Here is a 27,108-nt window from a genome sequence, read left to right on the forward strand (position 1 = left end):
AACCACCGCAGAGGGTGCCATTTTCTGGGATCCTTAAGTACAAAAAGATCATTTGTACTACCAGTGCAAAGCAGTTGCACTGGTAGTTTTGGATATAATTATCCTAATAAATCCCATTGAAGGGTGTATCAAGTTAGCTTCATGTACACCTAGTTATATTTAGTATATGCATCTGAAGTCTGTCATGATAAACTTCAGCAATTTTCAAATTAAAGGTAGTAATGCTATGTGTTACAGAAATGACATATTCCATGTTACAGAATATTAAATGTTACATTAAATACAGACCCCACTATAATAAAGTAGTAGGGAATTACAAGGAAACCAGTAGTTAAACTCAAGAGACATCTGCTTTCAGTCCCAGATCTTATTTTAGCCAAGCCTACTTGAGTGTTTCCATTTTCTAATAGGAACTACAACCTGTAATTGGGATTTCCCACTGCCATGGGGAAAAGGATAGTAAGCTTCTTCGGAACCCATAAGTAGTCAAAGATGAGGAGGTTAAACTGTCACTCATGAACACATCAGTTCACTTCCTTATTTAAAACTAAACATGAACAATTCTACTTATCATTTGTCTTCTTCAGGTACTATCCACAAAAGAACTGTCCTAAAAATCTACTCCAGGCCCCCTATGAATCATCAATAATCCCAAAGACTCATCTGGAACCCATTTCTTTCTCAGAGTGTGCTAAGGACACAGTCCTATTCTTTCAAGACTTGAGAGGCAGTAGAGGGTATCAGGAAAGGACATGGGTTTTCTTCCTCCATTCTTCCTCCCATGCATCACTGTATCTTTCTACTAGTTAAATTATTAACTTGTTCTTTCTTTCTTTCTTTCTTTCTTTCTTTCTTTCTTTCTTTCTTTCCTTTGCTTCCTTGATTGGGAAACCAAGAAACATCTTAACATTTCTATCAAACTTGTATAGATAGCATCTTTGAAAGCTAGAGTCAGGGCAAATGGAAGGGGAGTAAAAATAAGCATGCCATTTTAGAAGTGAGATACACAAATTCCCTTTAGACAGGGTCAAAAGCATTTCATCATAGCTTCATACATTCCCAGGAGCAAAGAGGAAGCAGCAGTGAAGAGAACAAAAAAAACACCTAAACCTAAGACAGACTTGCATTTGAATCTAGGCTCTACTTCTCACCTGGCTGTGTGTAAATGGCTGCCTATTTAGGCTCTTTTATTTTATACTTCTCTTTTTTTTTTTTTTTTTTTTTTTTTAACGTTTATTTATTTTTGAGACAGAGAGAGACAGAGCATGAACTCTGGGGGAGGGTCAGAGAGAGGGAGACATAGAATCTGAAACAGGCTCCAGGCTCCGAGCTGTCAGCACAGAGCCCGACGCGGGGCTTGAACTCACGGACCGTGAGATCATGACCTGAGCCAAAGTCGGCCACTTAATCGACTGAGCCACCCAGGCGCCCCATATACTTCTCTAAACTATAAAACAGATAACACTACTGGCTATGAAGATTAAATCGGATAATATGAACATGTCTGGTACATGCAACGGACAGGAAATAGAGAATTTCTGTTTTTTTAAGAGAGAGGGAGTGGGGAGAGGGGCTGCGGGAGAGAGAGAATCTTAAGCAGGGTTCAATCGACAACACAGTGCTCAATCCCACAACCCTGGGATCATGACCTGAGTCGAAACCAAGAGTCAGACACTCAAGTGACTGAGCCACCCAAGAGCCTCAAAGATAAATTCTTAAAAAAGCAGACATGAGAAGAAGTAGAACTTAAGTGGAATGGCAAAAGGAACTGGAAGGTTTTGTTCTTGTTCATCCTTGGTAACCTAGAATTTAGTATGATACCTGATCTCTCTTTCCTGCATGGATGAATAAATTAGTGGACTTTATCCTAATATCTCACACAAAAATAGTACAGTATGAACAGACAAGTCCAGTCTGCTTCTTTTTGTAAGGCCCATGAGCCAAGAATGGTTTTTACATTTTAAATGGTGGAGAAAAAAATCAAGAATAATGTTTTGTGACATGTGGAAATACATAAAACTCAAATTTCAGTGTCTACAAATAAAATTCTATTGGAGCATAGTCAAGCACATTTGTTTTTGGACTGTCTATGGCTGCTTTCATGCTATATCCACAGAGTTGAACAGTTGCAACAGAGATTACATGGTAAAAATATTTACCATCTGACCCTTTATGGAAAAAGTTGGCTGACCCTTGCTTTAGTAGATTACCCAGAAGGAGCAGAATATCTGCTTTGGAGCAAAATGGCCTCTGTTTTTTTGTTTGTTTGTTTTAATGTTTTTATTTATTTTTGAGTGAGAGACAGAGCACGAACAGGGGAGGGGCAGAGAGACAGAGAGACACAGAATCCCAAGCAGGCTCCGGGCTCTGAGCTGTCAGCACAGAACCTGATGTGGGGCCTGAACCCACAAACCATGAGATCATGACCTGAACTGAAGTTGGACACTTAACCAACTGAGGCACCCAGGTGCCCCCAAACTGATTCTGTTTTAATCTTAGCTCTTCCACTTACTATCTAAGTGAAAATGAGTGATAAGCTCTTAACTTCTATTTGCCTCAGTTTCTTCATCCATAAAATGGGGATAATAATAGTGCCTACCTGAAAGGGCTTTATGAGAATCAAACAAATTTATATGAATAATGTACTGACAACAATGCCTGGTATTTGTATGCATGCTCTCTCACTTCGTACATGTTGAGTGTCATCTGTAATATTAAAAAAACAATTACTCCAGATACTTAAAAGTCTAGACTTGGGTAAAAAAATGACTTCAGACAGAAGCTTCTGCATTATCAGTCATGTGAAACAGCTCATCATCAGTGTACATGGCTGAGTAAAGAACTCCTGCAATGAGATCATATGAGCCATGATTTTGTAGCAGGTCACCCCTACTCTTGTTATAAATGTTTTACTTCACTGCTTCTTTTTGGGAGTTTATTACTTGTACAGTAATATCCTGAAGCTTGGAATAATCACACTTTTACCCATATCACAACACTGTTTCCTATTTCTAAAAGAATTTCAGTCACCACCTAATTTAGAGGTGTCCTATTAGATCTCAAGATACTTTTAAAAGCACCTTTCTAAACACTAGCTTTATCCCTCTTTGGTAAATAAAGATCACAATGAGCAACACAGGCTACAAAGACCTCTGAAAGTTATAAAATGCACATGTCACTTATACATTGAAGTTGCTGATTCTTTTAGTTATGTGAACTTTACTTTGTAATGTAAAGCAAGGTACCTGTATTTATTTTCTAATTACAGATGTTCATCCTACAGTAGAAAGTCTAGTAGACAGCACTTCAAAACCTTGATCCCCTGCTCTGAACCACTAGCTAAAGGCACCAAAAAAGGAGAGGAAGGAAGTAAGGACAAATTAAGGTACCAGAAAATAGTAAGAAAAGAAGGAAAGAGGAGAGATATAAGGAGCAAGTAGAAAGACAAAGCGTTATCCAGGAACGTGATCCACTCTTCCATCTGTGATATGTGCCTGTACTACCCTAGCTGTTCACTGAGTTCCTGGTGAGTTAAGCTTTGTGTTAGGCACCGAGGTAACACAAGAAGGAAGACTTCCTGCCTAGGGGAAACAGTTCTGACAGCCTTTGCCTTTCTCAAGTACCTCCAAGATAAGGCCTCCTGGGAACAGAGATTAACTACCCCTAAAATTTCCATTTATTCTAAAACTTTCCATATCAAAAAACAAAAACAAACAAACCCCCAGAAAACCTTTTCTCTCAACTAGAATGGAGGGGGATAAGGAGAGGGAAAGGAAGGAACATTTTACTTTTCGCTTTATGTACATTTAACTTTAAAAGAAAAAAAAAAAAGGATTCTATGTAATGCTTATAATTTAAAAACTTAATACAGAAAATCCCCATTCTCCTTCCCCCAAGCTTACTAATTTCAATTATTTCAAGCATTCCTCATATACAATATATATACGTGTGTGTGTGTGTGTGTGTGTGTATATATATATATATATATATATATATATATATACATATATATATATATGTATGTATATAATACTTAGGAAGAAAAGATCAAAGATAAGGGGGAAGGATGGGCTGGAGACAGCCATCCCTATCTAAGCCTCCTATAAAATGCAAAACAAAACAAAACAAAACAAAACAAAAATCAGACCATGTTGACATGTAAATTACAGCAGTAATTTTCAGTATACTTCCTGTAGACAGACTATAAATGAACACACTTCCAACTCTCTAAATTGTCTACCACCTGTCAAGGAAAATGATAAATTCCCTGTATGGTAAACCCAAGGAAGAAAGAACATCTTTACCCTAACATCAGGTAAGTATAGTAAGATAGAAGCTACTGTAAACTCCAACAAACCCTACTCACAGTCACAGATTTTAACTTATGGAATCAACCCACAGGGCATTAGCAGAAAAGCCAGCAGACATATTTACTGGAGTCAAGACTTCAACAAGCAGGCTGAAAAGACAGTAATATGTAGAATACAGGAGAGTATGGGAAGATACTTTGCTCCTTAGCAGTGGGAAGAGCTCAGTAAGAATTAAAGATGCTTAGAATTACTACTATTGAGAATCAATCTAACAAGGCTACTACATTCAATGGAACAGTTAAGATCTCATGTTAGCCCACTGTACAAAACCATCAACAGGTAATCAAGTAAACACTGGGTATGAAAACATACTTAAACTAATTTTACCATCAAAAAGCCCCTGAACCTATTAGAGCTAATGTATTTGCTTACTTTCTCAGTGTTTAAATTTTGCTCTACAAAGAGTTCATATATTTTAATGAGACCAAAACTAATTGAATAGTCACAGAAAACTTTCACCCTTCAGACCTTTATTTTATATTCTTTGCTAAAACCCTAGTACCAATTCTCATTTTATTTACTTATTTTTAAATATTTGTTTATTCTTGAGAGAGGGTGGGAGAACAAGCACAGGAGAGGGAGACAGAATCTGAAGCAGGCTCCAGGCTCTGAGCTGTCAGCAGAGCCCGACACAGGGCTCAAACTTACGAACTGTATGATTATGACCTGAGCCGAAGTCAGACGCCGAACGAACTGAGCCACCCAAGCGCCTCCCAATTCTGATTTTAAAAGTTTCTTTTATCCTTCCCCAAATATGGTACTTAGCATATACCTGGTATGCAGTAAGCACCTGTAATTGGAAACACAATTTAATATAACTGGAAACACAATTTAATACTAGGATGAAACGTGTAATCTATTAAATAGCTTTCTCAGGTTATCTGTACAAGTTCACGAACATATCCTATATGTTATTGGTCTTCTTAATAGTTAGAACATCAGATTTTATCTGTTGTATAGTGAGAACACTAAAAGATAAGGGTAAAAAGTTTTCTTAAGTTAACATTTTTCTAGAAGATTTCATAGTTTAAAAAAAATTTTTTTTTAACATTCACACATTTTTGAGAGACAGAGCATGAGTGGGGAAGGGGCAGAGAGAGGGAGACACAGAATCTGAAGCAGGATCCAGGATCTGAGCGGTCAGCACAGAGCCTGATGCAGGGCTTGAAATCACGAACTGAGAGCTGAGCCAAAGTTAGATGTTCAACCGACTGGGCCGCCCAGGTGCACCAGATTTCATAATTTTTTTAATTTAAGATTCTTATATTTTTCTCATCTGGATACCCGACTACTCGAGATTGGTGTTGATAATACACTTTATTTGCAGACAACAGAATTTAAATAACATATTTCAGCAGACCAGATGTTCAAATCCTAAAATAATGATATGGGTAATTGACCCCATAAGAGAAAGCACATTTTCTATAGCTAAATCACTCTAATCATTTCCTCATATATATAAAAATTGCACAAGGCCTTCACCAAGCTCTTGATTTTGGGACATGCTAACAGTTTGGCTAACTCCTTTGGGTACCTACAAACCGCTTAGATTTTTATTTTTTAACTTTCAGTTTTCTTACTACATGTAAGACATAGAGACAGATCTTTCACTTAAGAAAAGTTTTATAAAAATATTTTTTTTAGTATTAAATTATCTGCATTTTCTGAATCGCACATCACATCACGATAGGCACCTTAAGATACATACTTTGAGAGACTGTTAAAAATTGCTTTTGATTCGTGTGGGAATTTAGGCCTATGGCTTCTTTCTGCAGGTTCGTAACAGGACCAGTGGAATGAGTGGAATGGAAAGTTTCTTGCTTAACAATTCTACAACATGTAAGGATGCTCACTATCTAATAAAGACAGACTCATGTGAGGTCTTTTAGCCCAATTTCTCTTCTTCAAGGGAGCTTTGTTTTAGCAAATAGCAATAATTTTCCAAATCAGTGTAACAGCTTTCCAAAATTAACAGATGTTTCCTGTGCATTCTGGAAGCCTAGTCAGTGGGACACTGGTTTACTCAAAATGCAGCTGGATTCTGACCTCACACAAGTAAAAGCAATATATAACCTGACAACTATTTACTCAGATGTGACCACCTATTTTGTGCCAGGTATCTGCTGAGGCCAGGGACACAAAGATGCTTATAATATTTATTCTTATATTTCTTATATCTTATGTTTCTTTTTTTGGAGGGAGTGGTAGGGAGAGGCTAACAAACTGCTAGGATAGAATAATAAAGTAGTGCTGTGCAAAAGCAGACGAAGAAAGGGGTGACCTGTACTGCTTGGTATACAATCAATACTGTAGATGGTAGCTATCACTTTTATTACACTGTAAATAGGGTATGTTAGGTAACATGCTATGGAAGGGAGTGGCAACACAAGTATCCACAAATTCACTTCCTCAGTCTTTCAAGAACTATTTACAATGTGCCCATTATATGTCAGGCACTGTTCTAGGCACAGGGGATAAAGTGCTGTAACAAAGTTAAATGCCTCACTCATTCATGCAGGTTGTATTTTAGTAGTGGAGAGAAGTGGGAAATAGATAATATACTGATGGGAAAAGAAAGTGTTATTAGAAAGAAAAACAGAACCGGGTAAGTGGGACAAGGGGATAGGTGGAAGAGGTAGGGGTATTTTCTTACCTTTCCTACACTGGAAAGGGAGAGTTCCGTGAAAGGTAACATTTGAGTTAGGTCTAGAAGGATGAAAGATAATCTGTCTGGAGGAGGGTGTGTCAGGTAGTAGAACAAAGCTATGAAAGGGAATAGGGTGCTTAGGAATGTTGGTCAATCTTATACGGTAGGCAAACTCATGACATTACAAAGGCCAACTGGGGCCAGACCACAAAAAGTCTTATTTACTAAGGTAAAGAGTTTGAATTTTATTCTCTAGGGAGTAGGGCACCAAATGATGCTTAATTACGAGATAATTCTTTAAAAACAATAAACCGGGGCGCCTGGATGGCGCAGTCGGTTAAGTGTCGGACTTCAGCCAGGTCACGATCTCGCGGTCCGTGAGTTCGAGCCCCGCGTCAGGCTCTGGGCTGATGGCTCGGAGCCTGGAGCCTGCTTCCGATTCTGTGTCTCCCTCTCTCTCTGCCCCTCCCCCGTTCATGCTCTGTCTCTCTCTGTCCCAAAAATAAATAAAAAACGTTAAAAAAAATTTTTTTTAAAAACAATAAACCAATGGGACGCCTGGATGGCTCAGTCAGTTGAGCGTCCGACTTCGGCTCAGGTCATAATCTCGCAGTCTGTGAGTTCGAGCCCTGTGTCGGACTCTGTGCTGACAGCCCAGAGCCTGCAGCCTGCTTCGGATTCTGTGTCTCCCTCTCTCTCTGCCCCTCCCCGGCTCATGCTCTGTCTCTCTCTCTCTCTCTCTCAAAAATAAATAAACTTTAAAAAATATATATATGAAAAAAACAATAAACCAAAAAGTCTCACTTGCAAATGGGCCAAAGAAACAGAGATTTCACCTGAGAGGATATATAAATGGCAAATATGTACATGAAAAGATATTTAACATCATTAACCATTAAGGAAATGCAAACTACACCACAACGGGATGTCACTACACACACCTATCAGGATGGCTAAAAATAAAAGTGGCAAACACCAAGTGCTGAAGGGGGTGTAGAGACACTGGACCACTCATACACTGCTGGTGGGAAAGTAAAATGGTACAGCTACTCTGGAAAACAGTTTAGGAGGTTAGTTTAGGAGGCAGCACCTCCTGAAACTAAACACGCAATCACCACATAACCTGTAATTGTACTTCTGGGTACTTATTCCAGGGAAATGAAAACATATGTTCATACAAAAACCTATACATGAATGTCGATTATAGCTTTATTTTTAAGAGCCAAACAGTAGAAATGGCCCTTTAACTAGATGTCCTTTAACTAGAATATTACTCAGCAATAAATGGAAAGAGCTATAGAGACGTATACAACAACTTGGATGAAATCTCCAGAAATGATGCTGAATGAATTATGATTCCATTATATATAAAATTTTTGAAATGACAAAAAATTTGAAACGGATTATTGGTTGCCAAGGTTGGGACTGAGATGGGTGAGAGGTGGGTGTGGTTATAAAAAGGTAACAGGGGGGATCTTTGCAACGATGGAATTGCTCAACATCTTCACTGTGATGGCAGATACACAAACCAACACGTGGCAAAATTACATAGAACTAAATACATATATACATACTGAGTACAAGTACTGGGGAAACCTAAGTAAGATCAACAGATTGTATCAATGTTAGTATCCTGGTTGTGCTGTTTTACTATAATTTTACAAAATGTTACCATGAAGAGAAACTTGTAAAAGGATACTAGTTTTTCTCTGTACTCGTTCTCTTTTTGTTTTTAATTTTTTAATGTTTATTTTTGAGAGAGAGAGTGCATGCACGCAAATGGGGGAGGAGCAAAGAGACAGGGAGACACAAAATCTGAAGCAGGCTCTAGGCTCTGAGCTGTCAGCACAGAGCCCGATGCGGTGCTCGAACTCACAGGTTGCGAGACCATGACCTGAGACGAAGTTGGATGCTCAATGGACTGAGCCACCCAGGCGCCCCTCTTTCTTTTTTTTTAAAGAGAAAACTTTTTTTTTTTTTTTTTTTTTTTTTTTTTTTGAGAGAGAGAGTGAGCTGGGGAGAGGGTCAGAAGGAGAAAAAGAGAATCTTAAGGAGGCTCCACCCTCAGTGAAGAGCCCAACATGGGGATTGAACTCATGAGTCGTGAGATCATTACCTGAACCGAAACCACGAGTCAAAACCAAGGGACACTTAACCAACTGAGCCACCCAAACACCCTGCCCCTGTACTATTTCTTACAACTGTACGTGAATCTACAGTTATGTCAGTTACACTTTCAACTTAAAAAAATCATAAACCAGATTGTAAATTCCTTGTGAATAGGAACTCTCCTTAGTTTCTCTGATTTCTTGTCTAATTCCCCTATCCCCGCCCCCATTTCCAAATGTTGAGACCAGCCTGAGAGAAGGACATAGTGAGAGGTAATTATTTGGTTTCTGGTTTATCCAAGGGGAATTAAGTTTATTAATTTCTATAAAAGTAAAATCTATATTTTACCAAAATTCTCTATATAAATTCTATAAAATAAAATCTAAAATACCAACTGTCTCTGAAGTAGTTGATTATCTACTATGGAATAAAATGACTTCAAAATATCCCCATTAGCAGTTAAAATGTCATTATGTTTACATGGGAATCAGATGCCTTTTAAATCAACTGTCATTAGGTAGGAGTCTTTGGGAATCAGAGTCATGGAAAACTGGCAGATTGAGGCCAACAGGATTTCAGCAGGCTCCTATAACAAAAGCCTTCAGAGCATGGCACTCCACTACCCCCTCTTCATCCTGTTTTAGCACAAAACATTTGAAGAGGAGAGGCAGGAAACAAGTGATATAGGGTAGTGAAACATGTATCCATATCTGTAGACTAAAAAATCCATACTTACATGCTCTTTGGTAATGAGACATCCTCACAATGGAGCCAATTGGGGAGTTATTTCTGGATAGATTAATTAATTTGGATTGAGAGAAAAAAACTACAAATATATCAGAAGTCTGAATTATCAGAAGTCCTATAATTCAGTTTGAGTTCTTTCATATACATGTATCTACTTTTCATACCCAAGTATAGGTCTTACTTACCAGGCTTGCTTTGGAGAAGCCGTAATTAGCACTGTAATTATTTTACACGAGACACAGTGTTAAAATGCCCAGCAGGGTGTACACAAAAGGAATTTAATGTTTTCTACATGACTTTCAGCATTTATTTGCTTAAAATAAGACTAGCTAAATTCAGTTGAGCCTAGGCAGAATGAATACAAGATGCCAAATTAAAAAGTCACAGAGGCATCATGATCAGTGTCACCTTGGAGGTATATTCCACAAGCCTCTTGGTAGATGAAGCCAGTGACTGTGACCTATGTCAGCAGCCCCAGAAATGATGCTAGCAGTGCTCATCTAAGATTTTCTCTCAATCTATAGCCCAACTGAATGTGCTCCCTGTCCAGTTTCCAGGTCTTGCCCTCTCATAATTCACAAGACTGCAGAAATCCTATCTACTCCAATATTCAACCAGAGAGTGTATCACCTGCCTCTTTGGGGGAAAAAACCCCTACCATTCATTTAAATCTGTTTTTTTTTTTTTTCATTACGATAATAAGGATATCTTATTATAAAAGGTATTTCAGCTTTACAAAATTATTTACTTTGGGGATCCATAAATAGTAATTAACTATTAAACTACAGTGTTTTAGAGGTCAGAAAGTATTTGACAAAGAATGAAATCAGGAATAGTGATAATAAATAAAAAAGTAACTTTCACGTAAATCAGTGGGAAAATATGAGACATGCATAGTTCTCCCAGTGTCATTAATTTCCCCATAAAATGGTACTAAATGACAGGAACCCATTTTAACACCACTACCTTGACTAAATGCAAATATGGCATGAATAGTTCAGTTTCCAAACACTGAAACATCAATTTCCTAACCACAAAAACTTTCCAACCAATGAGCTCTTCTAGCATGAAAAATCTGGAGTCTCTGAAAATGCTCAGTGATGCCTATACATATCACTGCAGGTGTCCTTGTGTTTTCCTTCTAGACACTGAACAAATTTGGGACAGAAATACTTTGTCCATCAAGGTTTCCTGGAGAGAAGATTCACAGACCTCTACCGATATCAAACATAAAAAGAAAAAAAAAAAAAAAGGCAAAACCAATGCCTCACAGCACAGAACAATATGAACATATCCTGATTTAAAATCAGTATGTCTCAGGAACTTGGTTCCATATTGAGTTCACCTACACAATACCTGCGTGCCCTTGGGCAAGTTACTTAAAACTCATTAAATCTTAGTTTCCTCATCTGTAAAAGAAGATAATATCTGCCTTATAGGATAGAAGGGACTATGAGAGAGCTCCTAGCATGATGCTTGGCATAGCAGAAATACTGAGTAAATAGTAACTATTACTATTTAGCATAGAGTCTGTGCTATTTGATGTTAAGATCATTTCTTATCCTTGATATTATCTGGTTGATAGACTTTTGGTGAGGTGGGCAAAAAACTGGATTGATGGGGAGTCAGATAGTGGAGGGAAGAAAGTTTTGTTAACATATATTAGTAGCACAGATATTTGTTGGCTAAAAAGTTTCTGCTTAGTTTGAGCCCTTATCTCTCTGAAATCACCTGAAATCATCTTAAAAACACGAGCCAGGGGCGCCTGGGTGGCTCAGTCGGTTGAGCGGCCGACTTCGGCTCAGGTCACGATCTCGCGGTCCGTGAGTTCGAGCCCCGCGTCAGGCTCTGGGCCGATGGCTCAGAGCCTGGAGCCTGCTTCCGATTCTGTGTCTCCCTCTCTCTCTGCCCCTCCCCCGTTCATGCTCTGTCTCTCTCTGTCTCAAAAATTAAAAAGTTAAAAAAAAAATTAAAAAAAAACCACGAGCCATATAATCCTGTGTTCATAAGCTGTGTGCAGCCCTCCTTCCTAATAGGGATAACAATATCTGTCATAACTGAAGAAAATAGGCAATGTCACAAGCAAACCTAAACCTTTTTTCAACAACTAAGATCACTTGAGTTTTCTAAATCTTGCTGACTTTCACTGCAATGGTTCCACAACAGCATTAGAAGGGGCAATGTGGTATTCTGAAGCAGCAGGTTGGAGTCTTGGTTTTGCAATTTCCCATCTCTGTGGTGTGGAAAAAGTCAGCATGTCTTGCTGGGCTTGGCTTCATCAGTGAATGAGGAGACTGCACTGGATGATTTGTAATGACTCTATTAGTTCTAAAATTTACATTTAACCTAGAACCATTAAAAGACATATATGACTTTCCAAATTTCTCAAAATACCCAAAAGGTCCCCATTTAAGTTTCCTCACCCAAACGTGATACCAAATAAATCATATCTGGACTCATGAATGAGCTCATTATTCATCCCTCCCTCCCACCCCAAGTACTTCCCACAACCTAAAAGGGCAGTAGTGAGGAACTGTGCTTTTCCCTCATGTTTCCAACAGTGGAACTATACAAAGAAAATTTAAGAAATGAAACAGCTACTCATTTAAATTGAAATATCTGTTTACTTGTGACTGCAGATACATCTAAAGACCAAGAGAAAAGACAGAAAAAAAGTCACCAATTATTCCTTCTGTATACATTACACCAACTTTCCTGGACTTGAAATTATAATTGCCAAATAGTTCAAATGGGAACTACTTTCCAGATGAAGAAAGAAAAAAGAACGAGCTATTCTAAATTTATCAAAAACCAAATCTATTCTTTAATTCCTAATGTTTCAGATGATACTAACATATGCCAAAGTATATCAACTTGCCAAAAATATGTTACCAAGAAACTGACTTCAAAAAAATATATGATCTAAGTAAAACAAAGTTTTCTATGGAATCCATGGGAGCTCAAGAATAAGCAGTTACACCATTTCAAACAGAAAAAGGCTAATGTGTTTGTTTTCCTTTTTATTTTTATCCAAACATTCAGGGGAACTGATTTTCTTTGTTCAGTGTTTATTATTTCACCTTTCCTGAAGCAGAAACCAAAATACTTTGATAAATGGGAGAGTCTGGTAAACAGACCCTTGGACATTAGGGCTCAGAATCACGAATCTCATTGTATTTTAATTGTCCATTTTTCCTGAAGTCACCATCACCGTGATTCGATTTCTTCTTGTATAAAAGGGTATGATAACACCAAATACAACCTTACTCCAATGCACACTTATATGGAACCAAAATGGCTCTATAATACATGCAAACAAGAAGGGCTGAGAAATGCAGAAGACAGCTGTTCTTCCTGGAAATACTATCATCACACTTTACTCCACTGATAGTCTATTTGGTCAACCCAATTTTTATAATTCCAAAGATAGATTATCTCTGTCTGACGTCAAAACTACTTGCAAATACTTTTTTTTTTTTAACCTTCAGAGATCCACAAACACGATTACCAGACTCAGACTAATCCAAAGTAGTTTTTCTATACCACCCAGAGGAAACTAGGCAGTGCAGTTCTTGAACTTAACTCAGAATTTAATAAAAAACATCTACTTTGTAGCTTCCTACACCCAAATGTGCTACAACTCAAACCGCTTTTTGAGTTGTGGCACACTTTGCTACACTTCGCTACTAATATAGTTTCAAAAAAGTATTAAAATAAATAGGCTCATATAAACACGTCTACTTTTTTAATAAAGGGCTTGCCCTAAATACCAAATTAATCTATGTAATTCCAGGAAAAGATGATGCATTTAAAAGAAATGTCTGGAAGAACACAGAAAGCTTACAAAAGTAATATACAAAGCACAGGCATTACTTACGAATACCTGAAATATGAATACACTCATCACCCTACAAAAGAACATGAGCCTAGATTTGGAATTCCCCTGAACCACCTGGAGGAATGGTGAGCCAAAGTTCATCTTCTCCACTTCTTCATCCTGTTCCTTCCTAATAAGTTCCTCAACACACCACCTTTTACACCTCCTTGAATGTATCAGCATTTAAAAGTTACAAAAATCTTATTTTATCGTTCTGTTTTGGTATTGCCACAATTTCATTTGCTATTAATTTCCATTGCACTTTTCACATATCAGAAGCTAAGTAAGTTCTTGTGGGCTGGCTAGGAACCTAAGACCTACTCACAGTTATTTCTATTGCAAAAATGCATTGACTTCCAAACATCCTATTAACAGGCTTAATCCATTTACAGATTGATGGATTATCAGATTATCTTTACCAATCAGGTCCTTACAGGAATTAAAAATGTTTAGGAAAACAATGAAGGCCATCCTTGTCCCCTCCCCACAAGTGTCCTTTCCCAAAAGGTTCACACTGAGAATGTTTTTCTAGGAAATAGGTCAGAAGCTCATTTTGCAAAGCAATTTGTCTCACTGATATAATTGATTATTAACTTTTAAAAAGCAAAATTATTATATCCTTGGCTAAATTACAAAATTTTTAGATTTTTACTATTCAAAAATTTAATAAAAATCTAGCAATGGAAAACCAATCATCTCTAAAAATAATGCCACCCACCCCCCAAATGTGCAAATATCATCTATCTCAACACGATGTATTTTTACCATGACAGGATGTATGTGTGTACACACAATCATAATTTAGGATATTTGTTCTTCTATCTCTTGACTAAAAATATGCATCCAAAAGTATAAAGTGACATTCCAACACAGAAAAGCATAATGTTTGATAAAATATCACTTATCTGTTTCAGCAAAAAATGAGACCAAAGTGACAGTGCTGGAAAAAATACTGCAATTTCATTAATTGCTAATAATTAATTTGAAAGGAAAAAAGAAAAGCTTTATTGCCAAGAAATAAAATCCAATGCTTCTAGCTGCAGTTTCAAATGCAGGGTAAGTATGTAAACAAACAGATTTGCCAAAATTGTGAGGTTATGATTCCAACACAAGAAAGCCAAAGTTAAAGAGCCATACAAATGTTTGATATTTCCTGAGCTGATGATGTTGTAAATAACTCCCAGTAAAAGGCTTCTGTTGAGATACAGGAGTCCTAACCCTTACCCTCTAACAGTGCATAATCTTATCAGTGCTACAATAAGGTGGAAATGCTTATTAGGGCTATTAATTTATACTTTAATCATTACATTAAAATCCAACACTACCACCAGATGGTAAATGCAACCCAAGAGAGACTAGGTCTGATGATTTACAACACAGAAGCCATAACAGGATTTTAGACGATTTGTCATTTGGCCAGCTCATTAAGCCCAGTTTTGTGCTTAAAACGGGGAGAAAACAAACAAAAAACTTAATACTTTCCTTCATCAGAAATGAGGGTCTACTGATTAAGAAGAAATTATTTTGAAGTTTATTTTATTTTGAATCTTGGTGCTTGAGGAAAACCAAAAGATAAATCCAAACCTGTCAAGTGATGGGGACTTCTGGGCAAAGTTTCAAGAACAGCCATCTACATTGGCTGATTCCATTTCCTCTCTTTGAAATCCTCCTCAGTCTGCAATCTGGCTTCTTCCTCTAGAGCAACACTGACACTGTTCTTATCAAGGTTAAAAAACGACCTCCTAAATGCCAAATTCAATCTTGTCCATTTTTATAAGCCTTGGGTCTAGTCTTACCACCTTTGTGAAGTCATCTTTATCTTAATTTATTTTTTTAAGTAATCTCTACACCCAACCTGGGACTCAAACTCACAAACCTGAGATCAAGAATTGCATGCTCCTCCCCGACTGAGCCAGCCAGGTGCCCTGTGAAGTCATTTTTAACACCCTTCTTGGGGTATAACTCGGACAAAGTTTGGAATCACAAAACCATGCTGCCCTGTAATTGTCTGCTGCCTCACTGGACAGAAACTCTGGGGAGTAGGCACTCTCCTTTCACTTTTGAAGGCACAGTGCTTTACACATGGGTCAATAGTGCGGAATATATAAACTGAGGGCTTGCTAGGTTACCCAGGAAAACTCAATAATCATTCATTTTCTTTGAAGTGCTTATAATAAGAATTAAACAACAGAGGAAAAAGGTAGAAAGGTTCCAGGGAAAGTTTTTCTTGGTTAGAGAGTTAAGAAAGCCACTACAATTTCAAAAGGAAAATTCCCATATTGGCATACTATTATTTTGCTAATTTGTCTATAACTCTTTAATATTAACAGCCCAAATTTACAAACTTCCCTATGAAAATCGAACTTCTTAAATAATACTAATAAATAAGCACTCATTAGCCTGCATGCCAGTGAGACAGAAAGGCCTGCTGCCTGCTATGTATTTGAGGATAATCATGTTTGAAACATTTCAGGCAAGAGAGCTCCTAACTATACCCAAAAGGCACCAGAATACTCCAGAGTTTCTCACAATCTGGCTCCCAACAAAACTGCTTTTGAGAACCCAGGGCAGTAAGCAAACGGTGACCGATCTGGGGACACCAAAAGCTACAGTTTCTACGGCCAGGGGTATTCCCTTCACCCTCCTTTACCTTCATATTTGGCTATTCACCCTTCTTGGCTGCAGGGCTTCCCAGCACCACTCCTCACAGCAGCCAACTCCCCTCCTCCAGTTTCCTCTACTCACTCTTGCCTGAGGTCAGAAACCCAATTAGCAGAATCCTGCAGTGGAGAATGGGGAGGGAAAGAGAGGAGGGATAGGAATAGTGAGGAGAAAGGAGGGAAAGAAAATCCACTGCACTCTAAATCCCAATCACCCAGCCCTTCCCTTCTCCATATCACTCCCAATGCCTTACAGTCTTTCTCAAAGCAAACCCAGCCCCTGATTTCCTCATTCTTTAGTCACCTCACCCTTTCCATAAACACTGCCTCTCAGACTCAGTGGATTTGCTTCTCTGACATGGGGATGCTCAACCCCACCCTGGCCAATGCTCCTGCCTCAGCACAAAGAGAAGCTGAGAGGAAGAATTCACCCAGGACGAGGGAAGTGGAAGCCAGTACAGTAATGGTTAATATAATTTGGGTGCTAAACTGAGTCCTTTACCAATGTTTCCAAAGTTGTTTCTTTGGACAATACACTCTAAGTTCCAAATTACAATTAACTTTTAGAATACAATCCTATTTGTAACTGGGGACTGTATACAATTATTTCCTGATAAATGACAAACATGTTATGAATTAGTAAATATTAAGCTGTTGGATTCATGAAACATCTGTCTTCTAAAGAAGGTGACCATATGAGCCACCTCAAGCTTGGCAGTGTCTGTTTACTAATCCAGACTCTGGATGATTATATATGTGGACTCTGTAAAATTAGTAAGTCTCTCTGAGCCAATCTCCTCTGAAAGAGCCAGAATCTCTTCCCTGAGGATCGAGAAACTGTTAAAGACACTTGTCTACTCTTTCCAACAGAACGATCTTACATAGGGTTCATAATGTGTTTTTTCTAATCATTTTAGAACTTTACTGAGTTGGACTTTAATTACTGCAAGGCAGAGGTCTATATATTTTCAACAGCTAGATTACCAAACAGGATTTCCATTTGGATCCACTCAACTCACCTGAAATGTATGTCCCACTTCTCATTTACCTTATTTTAGGGTGTCCAGGTATCCTCCTCATGAGGGCTTGGGTTTTGCTTTCTCTGTCTATTCAATGTTGTTTACAAAAGGTACAACCTCCCAGGAAAAGCTGTTAGTCTGACCCTATGACTGAAGGCTTTTGATTCAGCTGGCACATTTCAAGAGTCTCAAGCCTGGCTCCCTGCTCCAGGCCTAAACAAAAATCTCTGTGGAAAGCTAATTCAAAAGCAGAGCTCACTCACTCTTCACCAGACTGCCCTACTTGACAGCCTGTAACCTGTCCAAAGCCGCCCTCAGTTTCCTGTGGCCTTGAGAAAGAACCCTCCTTAAGAATGCCATCCAGCTGCACAGGCTGGCTGTGTACATTAACCCCTTCCAACCACGTTTCCCACCACCACCAGAGCAAAGCGCCCTGTGTAAGAAACAGCAGAAAAAGGCTGAGTTCCAGAAGTTTACAGCTGGTGTTAGCAATGACAGATCCTTGAGATTTAAGCCTGAGGGCCAATGGGATGGCCAAACCTCCAGTTTCAAGAAAAAAACTTCATCTTAGGTAAGGACAGTAGTATACCATAAAGAAGCCAAATTAATTTCCCTTTCCCCCCATCACACTATTCACTATACAGAAGAATATTAAAAGGAGGGCAATACCAACAAAACTGTTCCATGGACAGAAGAGCAAGCATGAGAATACATTTTTTCTTTTAAGTTGGGATACTTAATTTCAATTCTCTGTCAAAATATTTATGCCATGAAAAAGGCTTTTGCCTAGGTACTAACGTTCAGAGTAGACAGTTGTAAACAGAATGGAGTCAGCTATGAGAAAAGTTAGGCAAGGGAGGCTAAGTCTTTCATGGGTCAAAGGAGGAAGGACAGGGTTTATGAGTAAAGAAAAACGTTAGGAGAGCATCTGTAAGCTAAAAGAAATTAGAACAATTTTACTTGGTACACTAAGATTTTGCTTGACATTTTTATTTATTCAATTCTCCTGATAATCCTTTAAGCCCCTACTACGTGCCATATATGTTAACATTTTTACAAAAGTCCCACTGTAGATCTGAGTATTCAAAGGCTTGAGGTTTATATATAAGAACACAAAGACTTCAAAAAGGGTCTATGTGCTTTTTGTTAAACACAAAACACTTTAAATGCAATGCAAAGGCCCCTCTTTGTGACTACAGAGAGAAAAAAAGCAGCTGCAGTGGTTGTGTTGTGGGTTGGGTTTTTTTTTTTGTTTTTTTTTTTGCCTCTTTTTTATTCATTTTATCATCCAACCAACACCTACTCATTCCTCCTCAGCCCCTTGGTTGACCTCATGAAGGATAAAAAGGTATGACTCAAACTCTTCTTGGAGCTTAAAACTAAAAACACAACACCAGACATACCAATAAATAATTACACCATAAAACACACAGAGAAAGGCTGTAAGGATACCACAGCATAAAAGGGAGATCAGAATAGGAAATAAACACTTGCTACTAGGTCTGTAAAAGCTTCATGAAGCCAGTGGTTGCTAAGCTGGACCATTAAAGATGGTCAAGGTTTTAACAAGATGGATGGAGTAGGTAGGTATATCAGAAGTAGCATGTACACATACAAAACTGAGAAAGAAAGGATAGTACCTTTCCACTTCCTGCATTTTTCCTACGTCCATATGAAGTCAGCAATTAGTCCTCAACAAGCAAAATAACTAATATCAGAGAGGAAATTTTGCAAATTTAGAGGTTTTAACTGACAAGGGCACCATAGGCAAACACATGGATTTCAAACTTTACAGATTCCTACACCTAACAAATAAACCTCACTGAACTGGCCAATTTCCTCTCCTAGTTTCCTATGACTTCTAAGTTGGTGCTTTGGAGGCCCTGCAAACTCGCTCTTCTAGGTCTCTCTTGTACTATCTACACTATCACTGGGTCAAATTCTTTGAATCAGCTACTAAAATAACTCAACTACTTCAAGCTTGCATTGAAAACATCCATTCTGGCTATATGATAAAAGAATACTGTAGTTTGGAATAATTTAATATATGCTTAACGAAGCCACTCTCTCACCAAGTGATTTTCCCCATCTCACAGGGTTGCTGCAGGTTAATTTCAGTTAAAGCACAGTGCCTGTCTGGCACCTAAGTGTTACCTGGAATGCTGATGTCTGGGTTCAAGTTGCAGCTGGCCATCTGAAGCTTCATATGGCTCTTCTACCTCATACACATTTGCATCGGTGTCCTCCATGCTTCTGGAATTTTGCCATTCTAACTCAGGAGTTTTCCCTACGGCCATAATAAATGGCAAGTTCTCATACTCTGGTATTTCCTCATAATGGCGTATATTTTCATACTCTGGTGCATAGCCACTTGTAATAGATTTGCAAGGTGTCTGAGATGATGACTCCCTGGAGAGCATTTGGTCATCCAAAGACTCAGATCTTGGTCCATTAGCTGCACTGGTCTGGCCCCGAGACTTTTTCCTCTTCTTCTGGGATTCCAGGCTGTAATTATCTGCAGAGTATGCTTTGATGGGTTTACTTTTCTTTTCTTCTACCAACGTGCCATGCCAATCACTTTCAATCCCTTTCCGCTCCCCACCTGAGAGGCTGCCTGTGGTTGTATCTCCAACTTGGCTATTCTTGAACCAAAATTTCTGGAAATCACTCTTCATGAAACAGATGGACAGTTTCATGTTCAGCAACTTCTTTAACGAGTTCTTCTTTTGAGAGTCTTTGCAAGGCTTAGTGCACCTCTCCACATCCATAGCAGATAATGATTTCGCTCTAGGCTTAGTCGTGGCAGTTGAAGGCTCACTATTTGATGATATGGTGACAGATTTTAAGGATTCTGGGTTCCCTGAAAAGGGTAAAATAGGATGAGGTAATTTCCACACTGGCTTTTCTGAAGTCTGTTTAGTCATATCAAAGGAGGACAACATACCATGGTTTTGGGCACACAAATGTCGAAGGTGATTTCTTTCTAGACCCTTCTCTGAATTGTTTTCTTCATTTGAGGGATAAGAAATTTTCTCCACCAGCTCCTCTGAGGCAGCTTTTTTAAGTACTCCTGCAGCAGGCAAGCTGTGTCTCTGAGGTTTTTTGGGGACAATTCTTGAGGAACTTTCACCTTTTATTATAGATTCTTTTTGTATTTGAGGGGCAGATGCTTCCAGGTTACAGGCAGTAGGCAAATGTTCATTGCAAGTTAATTTGAGTTGCTTAGGGAGGCTCATAGATAAAGTACTGCATCTTATAAAACTGGTCCCTTTGTCCATAGCAAGTGACATACTAGAACCATCTACTGTCTTGGTGTCAGAACTCAAATTACAATCTGTTTCTATTTTTTCAAAGGAAGATGTTTCATGACACATAACTTTCTGTGGATTGAGTAAATTTTGTCTGTCACTGTTGCAGTCCACATTCAATTCACTTTTATTTCCTGGCTTCACTTTGTCCACCTGTTCCTGGTTACACAAAACATTCTGATGAAGAACACCAATTTTACTGTTTTTCAAACCAGCTTCTAAAGGACAAGAAGGGTTACTGTCTAAATTCTCTGGTTCTTCAGTACTTTCGCTAGGAACATCTATATACTTTTGGCGTAACAGACGAGCAGCCCGTGTCTTTCTGGGCTTGGGAGTTGGAAATTTGGGGGTATAGGGTACTAAGTGAATTTCTAAGGGACCAAGATCTTTGACTTCTGATTTCTTATTAACTCCATCTGAAGATGGAAAAGTACTTCTTTTATCATTTTCCAGAGTTTCTTGTTCAGATGAATGAAAGCAACTATTGCTTTTTTCACTACTATGCTGATAAGTTTCATCACTAGGAATCTGTAAGTGGCAGTGGTGATGATCAGGAACTTTTTCAAGGCTGGACAGGGAAGGTGACAGGTCTGCAAACTCAATTCTGAATTGTCTGTTGGAATTATAGCCATCAGTCATTTCTGGGCTGTCTGTGGAGCTGTGCTTCTGTAGGGAAATAAAAGGTGATGCTCGTTGTGTTAAAACATCTTTAAGCTTCTCTTCTAGGATGTTTGCCTTTAAAACTACTGCATTCTGGCTCCTGACTTTTTCAAAGTTAGAATCACATTTACTCCTTGTTTTTATAGCTGAAGAGGACTCATCAATTTTACTATTTTCTAAATTTTCACGCATTTCCAGGGGCTCTAAGATAAGCTGCTTTACACACACATGTTCTCTATTCCCAAGTTTATGGATACACTGAGAATTACAGGAGCACATTGGTAAAATATAATCGCTGCTCTGATGCCCTACATTTTTACAATTAGAGTTGTCAGCATTTTTAGGTAATTCCTGTTTATGCTCTTGCAGGTTCACAATGATTTTCCTTGATGGTGACTGCCCGATGTCTCTAACAGGTGAGCCTTTCAGAACCTTTGGTTTCGGGGCTATTGCTGGTTTGGTTTTCTTTGTTGACTGTGGAACACTAGGAATCACAATATCAGGTTTAGGCGCAACAGGAGGTGGAGCAGGCTTATTATTTGCTACCACAAGCTTTGGCTTGGGGGCCACTGGTGGCTTCTTAATCTCTAGAAAGGAAAAAATAATAATTTGATGACAAAAACAAAAAACAAAACCCAAAAGATGATAAATGATTAAATTTGATAACATTTTTACTTTTTTTGACAAAATGGTGAACTTACATTTTACTAGGCAGATTATGTTAAAGAGTCAAATGTTACTCTCGAAAATTCCTTAAATTGTCCTTCAATTCCAATATACAAAGCTTTGGGTAGAGTGTACATTTCTTATCAAGTCCAAAACAGTTTTTCTTCTAACTCTAGAACAGATTACCATATCTTCAGTAGACACTAAATGAGATCATTGGCTTCTGCTTTTGGGACCCTTATAGAAGAAAAGTACTTCATTTGCTGAGTGCTAAGTGAGTGAATTTGCTTAAGTTACATGTAGATAGAACTCTTTAAGTTTGCCTCTCAGTAAGCAGTAGTATTCTTCAACTTCAATGATATACCATAGAGTTATATAAATGCTTTTTCTCAAGATTCTACCCCACTAGAACCCCAAAACTATCTTAAAAAGGAATACAGAAATCAAAAATTTTCCGAACTTAAAAACAAAAGTAATTCTTCTGTATTATTCAATTCATTTTAAAGTTGGATTTCTCTGTACAGAAATTGTCATTGGGAATTTTCATTATAATCCTTCCCAGAGCTTTATTTTTTAAAAAGGCATGTGTATAGGCTCTACACCACATCTAATCAATCAGAGATTCTGGGAATACAGCCTGGACACGTGTATTCTTTTAAGTTCCACATGTGAATATACTGTGTACCCTTAATTAATAATGACTACTGTAGTACATTTAAAAGATAACCACACACACATACAAAAGATGACCACAATTTCAATTGTAGCAATCCTCCCTTGACATTATATAAAAAGCACTTAATAAACACCTATTATACAATGCTAGGTTTATACAGACCTGGTCCTATCCTAAAGGTACCTAATAAAAGCCTCACTCAAAAGACCTATAAAATAAAGATATACAGAGCCCGAATATCTGTATTTTTTTTAAAGTTCTTTAGGTTTTTCCACCTAAACTATCTCTTATCACCTAGTCACATTTCCCCCAAGGAGACCTAAAGTAAAAATATTTTATCTTATACTTCTTACACTGCATGTTTGTTCCTCCAACAGGATCTAATGCTTAACAAAAACTTAATTTACTAAACAAAAACCATAAATCTTTCCAAATATCTGTTGGACATTAAGTACTTGAATACACGGAGGCTTTGATACTTCATTTAGTGATGATTTTCTTTTCAACAAAGGAAATTAGTCACGACACTTGGGAAGATATGACATGAAAGTGTGGGGGTGGGTAGAGAGAGAGGGAGAGAATAGGGTGCTCTACTTCCTTTTACCAATCATTTTCCCAAACCAAGGTCACACAATGACATATGCCCTCTCATTCAATTCCTGGTATAATGTCATAATAAAGAAGATAATAAAAAAATACTTCCAAAATAACTTAATACAAATTCCCAAAGCTACACAATTTCACTTAGCTATTTAATACACATGCTGTTACTTTTAAGTAGAAAAAAATTGTAAAACCATTCAAAACCTAATGATAAACCTTGTTATAATAGTCTATTAAATTAAACTCTTGACCTATTAAGTCTTAAGGGAAAGTACGATTGCCCTAGGCCTCTTCCCAACCTCCCACCTTACCCAAGATAATGAAAACTGACAAACTGTCATGTTGATTTCATTTTTGTAACCATTCTTAAAACATCTTATATTTGGGATTTTTGAAGGAATTAAAAAAAAAAAAAAGTCAGTTTTGCAAGATGGAAAGAGTTCTGGAGATTGGCTGCACGGCAACATGAAGGTATTTAACACTACTGAACTATACACTTAGAAATGGTAAAGATGGAAAATTTATGTGTATTTTACCACAACTAAAAAAACCAAACAAACCCAAAAAACAAAAATCCAGTCTCATCAAACTAATCTTTTACTTTCTGAATCTTATAGCCTGTCAAAAGCTTCAGGGCCATCTAACCAATCAATTTTTGCTTTTTAGTTAAATTGTTTTTTACTCTTTGGTAACAATTTCACTATTTTCTTTAAATGTGCTTTATACACATTATCAGCATATCAGCATATTATACACATATCAGCATCCAAGGGCCATAAATACCTGTTCTCTGTTAGTTTTGTAGAAATTCAAGCAAATACGTATGAGTGGTGGTTGATTCCCGACAAACAGCATAGCATATGTACCTAACACTTTTCAATGCTCACTCACTGCATTAAATAGATGACTGTGAACATTAGCTCACCACTGTTAACTATGTATTGGAGGAAGCAGATTAACATAACTCAGCTGGCTAACCTAATTCTGTGCCTTTGTGAAGATCTGGTTGCCTCAGTTTCCTTACTTGTAAATGAGGGATTTGAACAGATTTCTAAAGCCTATATGATTCCGAGATTATAACTTCTGTGATCCTTGCTTCAGGAGAATCCTTATATTCTCTAGTCCCTTATCTTTATATGATATTTCTTCAGTAGGACTTTGTCGGTCTTCACCATTAGAAGGCAAGCTCCAAGAGAGGAGGCATTTTGACATAATGCTCTATCCCCAGTCCTGAAAATAGAGCCTGGGAATAGTCAAAGCTGCCACATACATACCCTTCAATAGGTCTCAGTAACAGACAATTTCTTTTTAAAAAAAAAAAAATCAATATCCATTTAAATGTAGAATAATATTCTGAAAAGTTAGCAGGAATCAACTTCAGTAGGATTATTAAATGAGTTATTAATCATTAGTAAGAGCAAATATTTAAGTCACTGGTATAGCAATATCCAAAATCCTTTTAATTTATTAAATTAAATTATTTAATTTATTAAACTACATTTATTTAATTTATATTATTATTATCATCATTATTATTATCATTATTATTATTATTTAGTGGCTCTATCTCGAAAGAAACACAACTCAAAAAATAACAAGTCATTATGGCCTGCTCCTATGTCACTCTTGAAATAAGTGCATGATGTTTGGAAATGAACCCAGCACCTTTGGATCTTAATACTGTAACAACATTTAGACCCAAAAGTGTAGAGCAAAGCAGCAAATCTTTTATTTACACAGCTGTTTGGCTTCAGGGAAAAATAAGGTAAGAAAGTAAAGCACTAGTACCATTTTACTATTACAAACATACGCGTCATCTGTTAGACACAGATGGCTGTGGTTCACATGTGCACACCTTCTTAGCTATTGGCCAGCCCAAAGGCAAAGCACATTAATGAGGCTGTATAGGTTTTAAAAGATACAAAATATACACTGATAATCATCTCTCCTTTTTCATATACTGACTAGAATAATTCTAAAGTCTCTATTACTGGCCTACTCTTTGACAGATGCAGAAAAACGAAGAAAGCTCTTCTTCAGGATACATATAACTTAGATGTTCGACATTTATCTTATTTTTAAAAAATGAAGCCAAACCATCCCAAATACATCAGATTAGATTTAATGTAAACAAACACCCCCTCCCCCAACTGCAAATAACACTCTTAATGTTTTAATTAATTTGATTATGTACCAAAAAGCATCATAAAGAGTTTACAAAAATGATAAACACATAATTTTATAAGAATGGAAACAAAACCCCAGTTCTCTTCCATATTCTCCATTTAGACATGATAAAGAATAAAAAATCTTAACAGACAAAAAGGTAGTTAATGTTCTCAGCAAGCCATGGTAAAAACCAACTAACTCAGCTAAACACAGGAAGTGTTCTTTTAAACACCACAAAAATGTCTGTGGATTAATTGTAAAGTTGATAAAATACAAAAGTAGCTTGCATTATTCTAGGGTAATTCAAATGAAAGAATCAAACTTCCCGACTGAGCCCTGAATCAGATTTACATACTTAAATGCTTCTGGACCTGTTCATTAGAAACTGTTAGGACTAGAATTGAAAACAATACATTTAAGGTATGAATATTTTAAATGTGTTTGAAACTCCAAAGGAGGTGAGAGCTAAAATGGCTGGCAAGACTTTTAAATTTCTAAACATTTTAAATTAAGTGGACTGGGTCAGTAATAAAAATTAAAAGGTGAGGTACAGAAATTTAAGATGAAAACAGTTCACCTCAAGTACGTAGAAAGTCTCCCCTTGGTAACGAAAAGAGTTTATAAACAACTTTCACAGTGTATGATAACATATCTCTTATACATACATGTAACATTAAATAGGAAAGATCTGCAGTATGTTCAGGAATACTTCACTCCTTGCTTTCTTATCCTATTGCCTAACTTTTTACCTGGTTAGCTGTAATCTGATTACACCTAGCAATGCAACACTCCAATATATCTATGATTTAAAAATAATACAAATCAGAACATTGAGAGTGCTGTTTGACAGCTTCAAGTTGCAGAAATTTAAAACAAATGCCATGAAAAGCAAAGAAAAATTGATCATACTTAAGTGCTGATTTTAGAAGTAGCTTTGTTAGGGGAAGCCTAACACTATTGTACTACAAAATTCTTAATGAAGCGTATTTCTTTAAACATGGGCAAAAGCATAAAGAAAAATCCGCAATACTTAATGCATTATTAAGTTCTGGTTTAAAAATTAACCTATAGTCTTATAAAGTGCTTTTTTTTTTTTTAAAGCGCTTTTAACAGTAATTAGCAATTACCTTACTAATCATGTTGGAAAATAAAGAACTGTCCCTTAAGACTGTTTAGAAACACAACGCCAAGAAATCCGCAAAATTCACACAAAGGTAAATTACAGGCTTTGTCATCTGGATGAAGAGAAAGGACTATGGGAGGCAGACAGAAAATAAGGCTTCGACTAACCAGGTAGAAACAGAAAAAAACCCATAAAAACTGGGTGAGGTGAGGAAAACATTGCTATCGACAATTCTACTCCTCTGCTTCTCAGGTAACAGGAAAAACCACGGGGAGAGGAGTCACAATGTCTAAACCTCCGCATCTAGTAAGGGTCAGGGTTTCCAGTTGGTACTGGGTTCAAAGCGACTCAGAGCGGTGGCTGAGTTCAACACTCCGGGAACACTGCCCTTTCCTAGAATAACTGATTTCTTAACATGGGAATCTAAACTATTTTCACACGCAAAGCCAAAGTCGCCCAAACTTTGGGACACAC

General features: G+C 37.4%; 1 protein-coding gene across 2 annotated transcripts in view; it reads right to left on the reverse strand.

Moving 5' to 3' along the window:
• The window catches only part of FGD6 (FYVE, RhoGEF and PH domain containing 6), a 116,684-nt gene that overhangs the window by 89,071 nt on the left and 505 nt on the right, over positions 1 to 27,108 (reverse strand). For both annotated transcript variants that reach the window (XM_078449604.2, XM_078449605.2), the window contains exon 2: positions 19,584 to 21,984. In XM_078449604.2, coding sequence (XP_078305730.2) covers positions 19,584 to 21,984 — 2,401 coding nt within the window. The remainder of the gene's footprint in view (positions 1 to 19,583; positions 21,985 to 27,108) is intronic.

Source organism: Panthera onca, chromosome B4 (assembly GCF_046562875.1).
Source record: "Panthera onca isolate mPanOnc1 chromosome B4, mPanOnc1 haplotype 2, whole genome shotgun sequence".
Taxonomy (NCBI): Eukaryota; Metazoa; Chordata; class Mammalia; order Carnivora; family Felidae; genus Panthera; species Panthera onca.